General features: G+C 39.1%; 1 protein-coding gene across 19 annotated transcripts in view; it reads right to left on the bottom strand.

The window, feature by feature from the left end:
* LOC126299135 (uncharacterized) overlaps positions 1-14966 on the bottom strand; it is a 450753-nt gene that overhangs the window by 324446 nt on the left and 111341 nt on the right. For all 19 annotated transcript variants that reach the window (XM_049990880.1, XM_049990898.1, XM_049990882.1 and 16 more), the window contains exons 4-5: positions 2488-2565; positions 637-702 (exon numbers count right to left, since the gene is read on the bottom strand). In XM_049990880.1, coding sequence (XP_049846837.1) covers positions 637-702; positions 2488-2565 — 144 coding nt within the window. The remainder of the gene's footprint in view (positions 1-636; positions 703-2487; positions 2566-14966) is intronic.

Raw genomic sequence — 14966 nt, 5'->3', positions numbered from 1 at the left:
AGAGGGGATGAACATTATACTGATATGTGGGCTCATAGTACCCAAGTTCTTTGTAAATTTCACTCCACTTTGTAATCAAATAAAATCACATTTCCTCTTAACCTGTGAAGTTTCATTTTGTTTCATCGTCCCTTTCTAAGTTCTTCTTGTTTTTTGCCTGGCATTCATCGACCTGTCCTAGGTGCTTCACGTGTTTTGTCTGCAGTGTTAATTCTCTTCCAAAACTGAAAGAACCTATAGTTTTAACAAAGACTACTATGGTATCAGCAGCTTCTTAAAACACAAGCATCTGTCATGACTCATGAAAATAATCTTCCAATATTCAGATGTGCATCATCTTATATTGCTAAATAGATTAATCATTAGTAGTGTGCAAAACAATATAGATGAGAAATACTGTTTACAACAAAGTATCATACATTCCAAAATTGAACTTGCACATTTATTTTATTTCATCTCCTTTCAAGGATATTGACTTACATCTTGACGCTGATGTGAAGAGTTATCTACAATGTCTATGTAATTTGAGATTAAGGACTGGTTTAAACTGTATTAAATTCAGAGGAGAAATAAGACCGTTGTACATGCTAGCTATGTGTTTAAAATTCAGTGCTGTATGACTAGAACAATACTCACATTATGTTCAGTTTGTTCGTGGTTTATAGCATTTTTCCCCATGTCTTCATCATTGACACCAGATCTCTGAAATAAAGAAATATTCACAAATGAACACAACGTAACAGCACTGTAGATATTCATTAACCTAAGAGTGCTCTGGACAAAGGTACAATCATTACAAAAAGAGGATGGGGAAGGAAAATGCCATAACTTTGTCCAAGGTACACCCTGTTAGCATCAGTGTAATTTATAAGTAGTCAGGAAGCATTGTAAATGTTCACTGCAATATTACAGAGCATTTTCATAAGTAAAGGTCTAACTACACTCCTGGAAATGGAAAAATGAACACATTGACACCAGTGTGTCAGACCCACCATACTTGCTCCGGACACTGCGAGAGGGCTGTACAAGCAATGATCACACGCACGGCACAGCGGACACTCCAGGAACCGCGGTGTTGGCCGTCGAATGGCGCTAGCTGCGCAGCATTTGTGCACCGCCGCTGTCAGTGTCAGCCAGTTTGCCGTGGCATACGGAGCTCCATCGCAGTCTTTAACACTGGTAGCATGCCGTGACAGCGTGGAAGTGAACCGTATGTGCAGTTGACGGACTTTGAGCGAGGGCGTATAGTGGGCATGCGGGAAGCCGGGTGGACGTACCGCCGAATTGCTCAACACGTGGGGCGTGAGGTCTCCACAGTACATCGATATTGTCGCCAGTGGTCGGCGGAAGGTGCATGTGCCCATCGACCTGGGACCGGACCACAGCGATGCACGGATGCACGCCAAGACCGTAGGATCCTACGCAGTGCCGTAGGGGACCGCACCGCCATTTCCCAGCAAATTAGGGACACTGTTGCTCCTGGGGTATCGGCGAGGACCATTCGCAACCGTCTCCATGAAGCTGGGCTACGGTTCCACACACCGTTAGGCCGTCTTCCGCTCACGCCCCAACATCGTGCAGCCCGCCTCCAGTGGTGTCGCGACAGGCGTGAAAGGAGGGACGAATGGAGACGTGTCGTCTTTAGCGATGAGAGTCGCTTCTGCCTTGGTGCCAATGATGGTTGTATGCGTGTTTGGCGCCGTGCAGGTGAGCGCCACATTCAGGACTGCATACGACCGAGGCACACAGGGCCAACACCCGGCATCATGGTGTGGGGAGCGATCTCCTACACTAGCCGTACACCTCTGGTGATCGTCGAGGGGACACTGAATAGTGCACGGTACATCCAAACCGTCATCGAACCCATCGTTCTACCATTCCTAGACCGGCAAGGGAACTTGCTGTTCCAACAGGACAATGCACGTCTGCATGTATCCCGTGCCACCCAACGTGCTCTAGAAGGTGTAAGTCAACTACCCTGGCCAGCAAGATCTCCGGATCTGTCCCCCATTGAGCATGTTGGGGCTGGATGAAGCGTCGTCTCACGCGTTCTGCACATCCAGCACGAACGCTGGTCCAACTGAGGCGCCAGGTGGAAATGGCGTGGCAAGCCGTTCCACAGACTACATCCAGCATCTCTACGATCTTCTCCATGGGAGAATAGCAGCCTGCAGTGCTGCGAAAGGTGGACGTACACTGTACTAGTGCCGACATTGTGCATGCTCTGTTGCCTGTGACTATGTGCCTGTGGTTCTGTCAGTGTGATCATGTGATGTATCTGACCCCAGGAATGTGTCAATAAAGTTTCCCCTTCCTGGGACAATGAATTCATGGTGTTCTTATTTCAATTTCCAGGAGTGTATAATAAAAATTATGACTGTGTAACATATGGCTCATCAGGTATTAAATTCAAAGGAGAAATAAGATTATTGTACAATTTAGCTGTTTGTTTAAAGTTTAATGCTGTGTGACTAGATCAGTACTCACATTATCTTCAGTTTGTGTGTCGTTTGTAACGTTTCTTTTGGTTTCTTCATCATTAGTACCAAAAGTACAACCAGATCTCTGAAATAAATAAATAAATATTCACAAATTAACACAAAGTAGCAGCACTGTAAATATCCACTCACCTGAAAGTACTCTGGGTAGGTACAATTGTTAGAACAAGAATTCCTACAACTGCAAAAGGGCATTTGGACAGAAGAGAAAACCTCAATGGAATTGTGCAGACACCTGAGCTGTCACATGGTATTCATGTCACTGGCTCTTTCACCACAAACCTATTACTGCACTTCAACTAAAATTACTTTGTGACTGACAGACTGCAGTCGTGGGTCTGCATTGCCTGCTTACAGCCAGCCATACCTGGTGAAGCTCTGCACATGCCAGTAAAATCAGCAAACATGCTGCACTCGAGAAGGAATTACAATGGGCTTGTCACTGCACTATACCACTCATGTCACTGAAACGTCAATCAGAAAGTTATTTTAATCAAAGTATATACCATATAATGGAAAATAATAAAGAACCTGTTCCGCTCTTACAAAATACAGACCTCTTAGTGGACCAAAAGGTCACTATGTAGTGAAGAGTGGTGCATAATGACAACATTTAGCACAGAGAGATCATGGAACATGATAAAATAACAGGTGACATTAAGCTTTCAAGCATGTTCTGTCCTTTGCCTGACTGTGCCTTCTGCATGAAGTATGACAATGCCATCACCATTTTTAGAGTAAAGCTTTTGTTTCTGCTGATCAATTTTATGGGGCAAAAAATAGACTGTAGTGAGGTAAATTTCTTCAGCAATAACTTGAAGAAACTGTCATTTTTGTATTGTACAGTCGAAGTTCTTATGAACATTGCCTTCATATTTTTTTTGCAAATGAAATTGTGGGAGAAGACACGCAAGGACTGGGTTCACTGACTAGGTTCTGTGGCAATAAATGCAAACTATAAATCAGGAAACATGCATCTTTATTTTGACCCAATGTGTATTTAGCTGATAAAATTAACTTGACATCATGCTGTATACAATATAAACTGAAACAGCATGCCTCAGTTAATTTAAGCCCATTAGCTTACCAGATGAGTCATAACTTGATTTCTTGACAAGGAAATAATATTCTTGGAAGATATTTTGGGACTGCAGTCAGTCATCGTAAGCTTTATTCCACAATATTGGTTATCATCACACAAACAAAACTATATTTGCTTTAAAAAAATCATGATTTTTGGAAAGTAGTATCTGATACATTTCGACCTGTCATAAGGACTAGCCTAGGTAACAGATCATGCTGTCACCACAGACTTCATTGATAAATAGAACAAAATAGCACTGAACAAACACTGAAATGAATATTCCGACTGTTATGTTCTACCACCAGAAACACATCTGTGTGATATCATGTGTCCTGAGCTGTGACTGGCTGACAAGTAAACCAAGTGGGTATGGTGTGATTTGTGCATTTGTGGGGCCATAGTATACTTTTGAACTACAAAAACATGCAGTGTAACTGATGCACAACATTAAAGATCTCCCAAACTGTATTGTTCTTGGTATGATTTGTTTCACAAAAATATTGGGAAATGTGATGTTGACTGTTAAAACATTAACTGTATTGGGACAAATACTGCAGGAAGAGATGGAGGGAATGCTGAAATGCATTGGGTTGCACCTGCAAATTACACTAACAACTCTTATGGACACAGATTCATGTATTAAGTCTGTGTTCACAGTCCTAGGTTCTTGCTTCAACAAAGGGCTCTTCAACAATGAGCTCTATTAATGCTGCTATGTCAAACAGACATGCATACCTAGAAAGGTAGGGCTCAGCCATGTAAAGATATTCTGGTGGATACATATCCCGTATAATTTAGTGGAAAAGCAAATTTCCGTGCCAGCAGGATATGTGGATATTGTCCAATGTCAGTACTGTGCTGAAGGCAGTTTCTCTCTGAAGTTCAAATTTTGACTTTGTACGGCTCCTTTCACACTATAGTGAAGTATTGACAGTTTACAGGCATAAAGTCTCGAAAGAGAACTTTGAAGTTATGACAGTGCTTTGTTTCAAAAACTTTCAACAGTGTATGATTACCAACATTTTTAACTGATTGGATTTAGTGATTTTAATATAAGTTGTTTCATTTTTAATAACAAAAATAAACATGATGTGATGTCAATAAATATAATGTAACTGGTAGGTTTGTTTTAATTTTCAATGTAACATTGAAAAGAAATAAGGCAAAAATAGAAACATACAGTACTTCAAAAAATTAGCTCTCACAAACTTATACCAAAATTGGCAACATAAAGCAAGAATCAGTAGAAAATAACACAAAAATTGACCAAAAATAACTCTGAAATAGGTAAAAAATAAAAGCAAACTGGAGGGATATAACACAAAAACTGGAAATAAAATTATTTTTTTTCTGTTCCTATTAATGTCTCATCACTAAGAAGCTCAGCAGTAAAAGCTCCTAGTAGACAGGGAAGAAAATCAGGCACAATCATTTGCTAGAAACCATACAACATATACTCGAAAAATTAAGAGAAAGGCACTACAGAACATACATCTGAATAGCTGGAGGAAAATAAGAAGCCCATCAAATGTGAGTCAGCTGCCTTAAACAATGTGGCAAATTGCTTGACAGTATTAAAGATTAGTAGCAGCTACCTCCCAGCAAATTTTAAGATACTGGCAACTCTGAATATAAATCAACCAAAGAATCTACAGCTTAATTAGTAGGGCACTGCATCTGCGTGGCAAAACTGCATGAGTAACACTCACTGCCCATCATTCACTTCATACATGTAAGCTCATACTCAGTAGTCTCCTCAGTTGGTATCATGAAGCACTCACTCACTGAATGTGGAGGCAACAGGCTCATAGCCTTGAAACTTGAAAGCTGCTGAGGAAACATAGACACTATACAGCTTTGTCACAATGTAGTGACACTAACTGGCCTGGCAAGCATGCTTTATGCCTGAGATTCATCAGTTATTATCACAGCAAATGAGTATGATTGCGTATAATGAAACATAAAGTGAGAATTCAATATTGAATGTTTCTAAAGGTCATCAATTTAGCTGTGTAACTACAAATTTGCATGAATGAAAGCTGATGAAATAACGCTCACACTCAGTCTCCAGCCATAATCGCTCTGCTGTTGAGAAATATTTTGAAGAGAAGAAACTGAAAGATTTACATTGACATTGTCTGGTTTGTTCAAAATTAGCAAAAAATAATGTCAATCCAGCCTACACTGGAGGCTCTCATGAATAAATCAAGCACATTACTTAATAAGACTAATTACAGTTGATAGCATTAACTGCAATGACCAGAGAGAGGAAGGATGCACAAGGTGTAATGATAAAAAAAGATGATCCTTATTCAAATATATTTCTAACTAGGTCATTATTCAAATATGTAGATAATTCAAACAAATTTATTTATGAATAAATTATTTGTAATTTAAATAATTAATAATGTAAGCCACTGTATTTTCTTTGTTTACTTTGGGTACTGAATTCTAGGACTAGTGTTTGTTCCCTTGGCTCACTGCAGCTTCTATTTGATAAACAGCTTATTAATGGTTTGTACAGAAATGTACCTCTGTGGCTCAGCGGGTGAAATTCAAGATTACACAACTAAAGGTTTTGGGTTTGATCCTCTATTGGTTGTCCTATTTTCTCCATTACTTATCACTTCTTTCACCTTACACAATGACAAAAATGTCAAGCCAAGTTGCATGTACCATGTTTTGGAGTAGATGCTGAAATGTAGGTCTCTCTCTCTCTCTCTCTCTCTCTCTCTCTCTCTCTCTCTCTCTCTCTCTCTCTCTCTAACTAGCTGTATAAGTCAGTTCAGCGGTGTGAGGAAATCAAGGGCACATCATCATGCCCAGTGCACCACAGCAGTGTTCAATCCAACCTTTGGGTTGAGCATGGCTCTACGTGATTTACAACACAGCAAATGAAACTTAATAATGCTGACAGGCAGACAGCTTCAGCAGTTACATTACCGACATAGACCCATTCGATTGTGACTATCTTCCAATTCCTCCCTTCCCCTGTTAACATGCACAAGTACACTACATAAGTAGCCAAAGAATGCAATCGACGAAATATCTAAATTTCCAATACATTACTTAGAGTGCTAACACATCTAATATGGGTGCATCCTTGATATACAAGAGCAAGTTGAAAAGTAATTCCTCCAAATTTTTTTTGTGAAAACTCTTAAAGCTTTTTAAACAAAACATATGTTATTAACTTTCTATATCATTATTCCTCGTGTCTACATATTCACAGCCCTCTGCTGCTAGAAGGCACTAAAGTTTAGCATGTAACAAGGTGGTGTGTAACAGAACTATGTTGATGTGCGAGAAACAGCATGCTGTATTCGAGTTTCGATTTCAAAGACTTCGTCAACACATGGAGCACCCTCTCCTTCAGAATCACAATGCCACGCCACACATGAGCTCTGCAACACCTGCAACAATCCAACACTCTGAGTTCACTGCCATCCACCTTCCACCATACAGTCCCAATTTAGTCCCACCCAATTTTCATTTGTTTCCAAAACTTAAAGAACACTTTCAAGAGCTTCACTTTGATCGTGATGCAGTGGTGCAAGCGCAGGTGAGGTTATGGCTCTGACAACAATTTCAAATATTCAACACTGATCATATCAACAAATTAAGAAGAGGGGAGGTCATGATCCCGTTAACAAAGTCAGACATTCCATAGTGACGGTATCAACAACCTGGTCTCTCCTTCAGAGAAATGTGTTTGTCATCAAACTACCTAAAGGAAGAAATATGTAGACATGAAGTATAAAGTTGCAGAATGTTAATAAAGTGTGTTTTATTTTAAAAACTTTAGGAGTTTTTACACAAAAAATGTGAAAGCATTCCATTTCAGCACGTCCTCATAATTATGCAATCTGTTGATGTTTGTAGTGCTTAAAAATGAGTGAACCCTGCAAGAACTTGCTGGCTGCTAATGACTAATATCAATAGACTTATAATCTAAACTCTACTAAAATGTTCATGGAATGCTGATGAGCATCCAAAGTCATTTGAAAAAGTTTTAGGATAAACTCTAAGTATGCTTTCCAGTAGATGATGGAGTAGTTTTTCAATGCAACACACATCTATGCAGATTCATAATATTGCAGCACACTTGCACCTTTTTCTTTTTAAGTGTCAAGAGACAATTGGAAGACTTTTTCCATATATCTACACCAACTGTAAATATTGCAGCAATGTCTTACCCACAATATCTATATGCAAATAGAGCACCAGCATTGCTGTCCAAGACCTAAGGAGGCTCCCAACAAAATACAGACAAACAATAGCTAAATAAATGGTGAAGAAACTGGGTCACGGGTTTCAAATGATGTTCGGTCATAAAAAGATGATTTTATTTTGAATGTGACTTGAGAGGTGAAGGTAATGTCGAATCAGAATGAATAATTTGCAGGAAACTACAGCAGAGTTGATGATTTCTCAAGTTTTGTTGAAGACAACTGTGATTTGAAAGTCTTGTATCATTACCCATGATTTCAGGATTTATAATGCACCGATAGTCTTTACATGTACAGAACGTATTTTGCTTAGTGTGTCACAAAGGCAACTATTTGAAAATCAAAAAAGATTTCTGATGAGATGTTTGTAAAAATGAGGTTTTTTGAAAACTAAATTTAAAAGTGATAAAAAATAAAAGTGTATGATAAATGACAAAGAATTGGAGTAAAAAATGTAATTGGATTTCAAGAATTTCTATTATTCATAACATTTTTTTTAAATTCACAGATAACTAATAAATACTTTTATCAGTTTAAATGAACAATATTTCAAATAAATATCTTTATTTGTTAGTCACAAATAATAAATAAATGTGCCCAACTCTGGATGGAAGCAAAGTACATCACACATGAGCACACTACAAATTCACACCCTATGTGCAAGTGAATGCGAGAGCATGATATCCGCATAGCTGTGCACAAGCATATGACATACACGCTGCCACAACCAAGTGCTCATTCCCTTATGTTGTAAGGTGAGGAAACATTGGTCTTCTTCAGCAACTTCTGCCAATGTTAGAAAAATGTATTTATGCTCCTTTCCTCGCACATCGAAGCCATTTACTGATCACCCAGATGGCCACATGTTTGCAGGCCTCTATTAATTAGTGTATGAAATTATCACAAAGTCATTATTAATTACTTTCAATTTGAATTGCCATGTGGAACCATCTAAGCCAAGGCAATTTGGTCATGGAACCAGTCACACACACACAAATTAGTTGATTTATGGCACAAAAAAGAAATTAATTTATAAAATAAATGCGAAGAATGTTTCTTTTGTATGCTGTTCTGCAGCCACAAGAAATTGTATGAAATGCATACAAACATAGTACTAATCCACCAGAGGCCCTTTTATGCATTATATTTACTGTTACTGGTTTTCGGGGACGGCTAATTCTCAAGCAGAGAGAGAGAGAGCCACAGAAACTGAAACTGGTGTGCCTGCCTAATATTGTGTGGGGCCCTGCAAGGACACAAATTTGCCGCGACATGATGCAGCTTGGACTCGACTAATGTCTGAAGTAGCACTTGAGGGAATTGACGCCATTAATCCTGCAGGGCTATCCGTAAATCTGCAAGAGTATGAGGGGGTGGAGATCTCTTATGAACAATATGTTGCAAGGCATCCCCGATATGGTCAGTAATGTTCAGGTATGGAGACTTTGTTGGCCAGTGGAAGAGTTTAAACTTAAGAGAGTGTCCCTGGAGCCACTCTGTAGCAATTCTGGATGTGTGGGGTGTCCCACTGTCCTGTGCAATACACAATGGACATGAATTGATGCAGTTGATCAGACAGGATGCTTAAGTACATGTCACCTGCCAGAATCCTATCTAGACATATCAGAATCCTATCTAGACGTATCAGGGGTCCCATATCACTCGAACTGCTCACGTCCCACACTATTACAGAGCCTCCACCAGCTTGAACAGTCCCCTGGTTGACATGCAGGGTCCATGGATTCCTGAGGTTGTCTCCATACCTTTACAAGTCCATCCACTCAATACAATTTGGAACGAGACTTGACCGAACAGGCAACATGTTTCCTGCCATCAACAGTCCAATGTCAGTATTGATGGGCCCAGGTGATGCATAAAGTTTGTGTCGTGCAGTCATCAAGAGTACAGAAGTGGACATCTGGCTCTGAAATCCCATGTCGATGATGTTTCGTTGAATGGTTCACACGCTGACACTTGCTGATGGCCTAGCAGTGAAATCTGCAGCAATTTGTGGAAGGGTTGCGCTTCTGCCCCATTGAATGATTCTCTTCAGTTGTCGCTGGTCGTGTTCTTGCAGGATATTTTTACGGGTGTAGCAATGTCGGAGATTTAACATTTTACCGGATTTAGAATAAGTGCATAAAGGACTAAGCTACAACATAATTCCAACATATAATGATAATATTAAACCCATAATTTCCCACTGCAAAGTCATATTAGATACAGCAAAACTGCCAACAATCAATCAGAACCACATAATCACGAAATATGCAGGTTGAATTAATAAGCAAGTACAGAAAAATAAAACTTTTAAAATAATAATAATAATAATAATAACAATAAATAATAATATTAACTTAGAAACACATGACCAATAAATTACAATAACATAATGCAGTTGCAACAAAAGCAATACAACTGTAGTTATGTATAAAGATGACTCCATTTTTTTGAAGAAGAAAAGAATTTTTCAGAGTAAATGACACTGTGAGATTGCAGAAAAAACCAACAAACAAATTTCAGAGAATTATTAAACAAGCAGTTAGAAAATGTGATTTTTTACTTCCTAGTAAGGAAATGAGCAGTTGCGTAGCTATGAACCCTGAAGTACCAAAACAGAGGGCACAATTGAAAATACACCAAAACGGTATTCCTATTATACCTTAGTAAATTACATAAATAGCCCAGCATACTTACTTACTAAAAGAAGAACTAAATGAATTGCTTACACAATAATATACACATACAAAAAATATACAATTAAAATTATAGTGGATGTAACCAATCAGATTACAGACACAAAAATACCAGTAGTAACTCATACTGTCACCCACTAGCACATAAAACAGTGTATTATCATGATATGATAGATCACATGATTAGAGTTCCCCTTGCTGAAGAATATATGAAGACAGAATTAGATCCAATTAAAGCTGTAGTCGCAAATAATGGCTACAATCTGACTATAATTGATAAAACACAGAAAGAAAATTATAGCCAAATGTAGAAAGAAACATTTGCAAACAACATTCACATTAGTAGAAAGAAAGAAGACAGAAAAATTCATTTCACTACGAGACATCTACATCTACATCTACATCCATACTCCGCAAGCCACCTAACGGTGTGTGGTGGAGGGTACCCTGAGTACCTCTGTCGGTTCTCCCTTCTATTCCAGTCTCGTATTGCTCGTGGAAAGAAGGATTGTCGGTATGCTTCTGTGTGGGCTCTAATCTCTCTGATTTTATTCTCATGGTCTCTTCGCAAGATATACGTAGGAGGGAGCAATGTACTGCTTGACTCTTTGGTGAAGGTATGTTCTCGAAACTTTAACAAAAGCCCATACCGGGCTACTGAGCGTCTCTCCTGCAGAGTCTTCCACTGGAGTTTATCTATCATCTCCGTAACGCTGTCGTGATTACTAAATGATCCTGTAACGAAGTGCGCTGCTCTCTGTTGGATCTTCTCTATCTCTTCTATCAACCCTATCTGGTACGGATCCCACACTGCTGAGCAGTATTCAAGCAGTGGGCAAACAAGCGTACTGTAACCTACTTCCTTTGTTTTCGGATTGCATTTCCTTAGGATTCTTCCAATGAATCTCAGTCTCAGTCTTGAAATACTAAAGTAAAAATCAGCTTCTGGACAGGACATAAACTAGAAACAAAGATACAAGGTACAAAGAACATATAAACAAAAGCCAAAACAAACACTAAACATTTAATATTCAGCTCTGAGAAAACGGACACACCACAGTATCCACACATAAGCTCAAATCTTTTCATTTGTCATACAGCAGAAAAAGGAAGCTACATGAGAATATTAGAGGAAGTAGAAATCTATACACATTTGGCAAAAAAATCTGAATAACATCTTAACTGAACAAACAGAACCCAGATATTAAAAAAGAAAGAAAGAAAGGTATTAAGAGCTTCAACAAAATTCTTATCAGTGACATAGTTCAGTACAAAAGAAAATTCTAAATTTTACATATGATATAAATCAATTTTCATAAGTGACATAAATTTAATAACAAACTATATCTAAACACATAAATAAAAAATGTAACATCCATGTACAAACAAGACAAAATAACAATATATTTGAAAAAAAAAATTAAGATCTTATGGAGGAAAAAATGTGTGTGTGTGTGTGTGTGTGTGTGTGTGTGTGTGTGTGTGTGTGTGTATGAGAGCGGACGCGCATGCGCACACACGCACGCGCACGCACACACGCACGCGCACGCACAATCACGTGCACACACATTTTTTCTCCAATTTAATGTCAGACACTGTCCTCACATCTCATAACAGTTGTGCTTTGCAGCCTGAGTACTTACCAAACAAAAGTAAGGTTCTTGACAAAATATGTAAAACATGTTTGCTTTGCATACCTCATTAGTTATCATCTTAAATTTTATGAACAGGATGTGTATATTTGTGGTCAAGCATTGTTCCAGGGCAAGTTACAATGAAAATAATATTTAAAAAATTGGCATGAGTCACCAAGATTTTAAGACATGTTCAGACCAAATACTAATTACATTATAAAATAACTGAAATATGTTTGATATTCAGAACACTCAATGCTGAACACCTAACAATTACACTGTAGTCACATTAATGTGACCACCTGTCAGGAGCCCGAATAACCACCTTTTGCAGCATGGACCACACTAAAACATGCAAGAAGTGAGAGAACTGAAGGTACTGACAGGGGCATGGAGCCATGCCAACTCCAGTGACATGGCCAGCTATGCTAGGTTTCTCAGCTGAGAATCCATGGCACATAAATCACAAGCAAGGTGGGCCCACATATTCTCAATTGGGTTTAAACCTAGGGCGTTTGGTGACCACGGAAGTATGGCAAACTCATCCTGATGATCTTCAAATCAAGCATGTACACTGTGAGGTAGGTGACATGTTGAATTGCTCTGCTGCTAGATGCCATCATGCCGAGGAAAAACAAACTGCATGTTGGGTGGACATGGACCCTAAGAATAGATGCATACTTGTACTGAGCCACTGGCCCTCCAGAATGACGAAATCACTCAGGGAATGCCACAAAAACATTCTCCAGACTGTGATGGCCCCTCCTCTGCCCTTGATCCCTCTGACAACTGTTGCAGGGTGTTTGCTTTCAGATGTTTCATGCTATACAAGCCAACAGCCATGTGTCCAATGGAGCATAAATGTGATTTATCTGAAAAAGTCACCTGGTGCCACTCAGTGGAAAACCAGTTGCCGTACTGGTGTGCAAATTGCAGCCTTAGTTGGCAATGAACAGTAGTCATCAAGAGTTCATGAACCAGGCACCTGCAGTGGAGTTCCAAACACAGTAGCATTCATTGAATGGTCATTAGAAGAAGCACTGTTGGTAGCCGTTTGGTTCATCTGAGCAGTTAGCTGCTCATCAGCTGCACATCTATTCACACATACACATCTCCATGGTTGCTGTTCACCCCTGTCTTCTATGGCCCATGGTGCTCCACAGTTGGTTTAGTGGCAGTTTTGCACAGTACCATTTTGATACGCACGGTATACTTTAACCATGTCAGCGCGCAAACAGTTTACGAACTTAGGCATTTCAAAAAGCTTCCACCCGTGGCTCGAAAGCCTTTTGTAATTCAGATAAATAATTCCGTGTATGCATTACAGCAGTGTCTGTACTGTTTCCCACATCCCTCGACATGCTTTATATACCCTCCACTTCTAGTGTTGCCACCTCTCGTGTGTGAGTTGTTATTGCACATTGACGGCAGACATAGATGGTGGTTACATTAAAGTGGCAGGACTGTGTATGCAAATAACGCCACTTATTGAATATATATATATATATATATATATATATATATATATTAAAAACAAAGATTCCAAGACTTACCAAGCGGGAAAGCGCCGGCAGACAGGCACATGAACAAAACACACAAACACACACACAGAATTACGAGCTTTCGCAACTGGCAGTTGCTTCGTCAGGAAAGAGGGAAGGAGAGGGAAAAATGAAAGGATGTGGGTTTTAAGGGAGAGGGTAAGGAGTCATTCCAATCCCGGGAGCGGAAAGACTTCCCTTAGGGGAAAAAAAGGACAGGTGTACACTTGCACACACACACACACATATCCACCCGCACATACACAGACACAAGCAGACATATATATATATATATATATATATATATATATATATATTAAAAACAAAGATTCCAAGACTTACCAAGCGGGAAAGCGCCGGCAGACAGGCACATGAACAAAACACACAAACACACACACAGAATTTGAATATGTCTGCTTGTGTCTGTGTATGTGCGGGTGGATATGTGTGTGTGTGTGTGTGTGTGTGTGTGCAAGTGTACACCTGTCCTTTTTTTCCCCTAAGGGAAGTCTTTCCGCTCCCGGGATTGGAATGACTCCTTACCCTCTCCCTTAAAACCCACATCCTTTCATTTTTCCCTCTCCTTCCCTCTTTCCTGACGAAGCAACTGCCAGTTGCGAAAGCTCGTAATTCTGTGTGTGTGTTTGTGTGTTTTGTTCATGTGCCTGTCTGCCGGCGCTTTCCCGCTTGGTAAGTCTTGGAATCTTTGTTTTTAATATATTTTTCCCATGTGGAAGTTTCTTTCTGTTTTATTTACATCGTCATTATATATATATATATATATATATATATATATATATATATATATATATATATATATATATATATTGCTGTACTGTTATGATGAAACGAATTTATTGAATATATTATGGTCTATTGCATATTATGGTATATTCTAAACACATTTAAGTTCAATATGTCTGAAAACAAACACATATTAACTTTATTTCTGGAAGACATGTTAACACTACAATAATAAGGCGGGAGAGGGGGGGGGGGGGGAAGGTACAAGAAAGGTACAGGTGACTGAAGGTTTGAGATGAGTCGTGATGCAAACTAAGGTGGAAACTAGCTAAAGTCTAGCTTGAATATTGGCTGAACAGACAACTTTTACTCTATCAATAGCATTTTTGCACTTTTAGTTTCAACTGAAGTGCTTCTGTATCTTCAGAGCTCATCTTGTAACCTCTAACTTTCAGTTGTTTGCTTACAAGATTTGTCAGAAAATTCCCCTACTTCTTTTCCAGATTAACATCATTCTACCCTAACTTTATAGATATTTAC

This window comes from Schistocerca gregaria, chromosome X (assembly GCF_023897955.1).
Source record: "Schistocerca gregaria isolate iqSchGreg1 chromosome X, iqSchGreg1.2, whole genome shotgun sequence".
NCBI lineage: Eukaryota > Metazoa > Arthropoda > Insecta > Orthoptera > Acrididae > Schistocerca > Schistocerca gregaria.
Note: the sequence above shows the minus strand (reverse complement) of the source record. Positions and strands in the feature narration are given on the sequence as shown.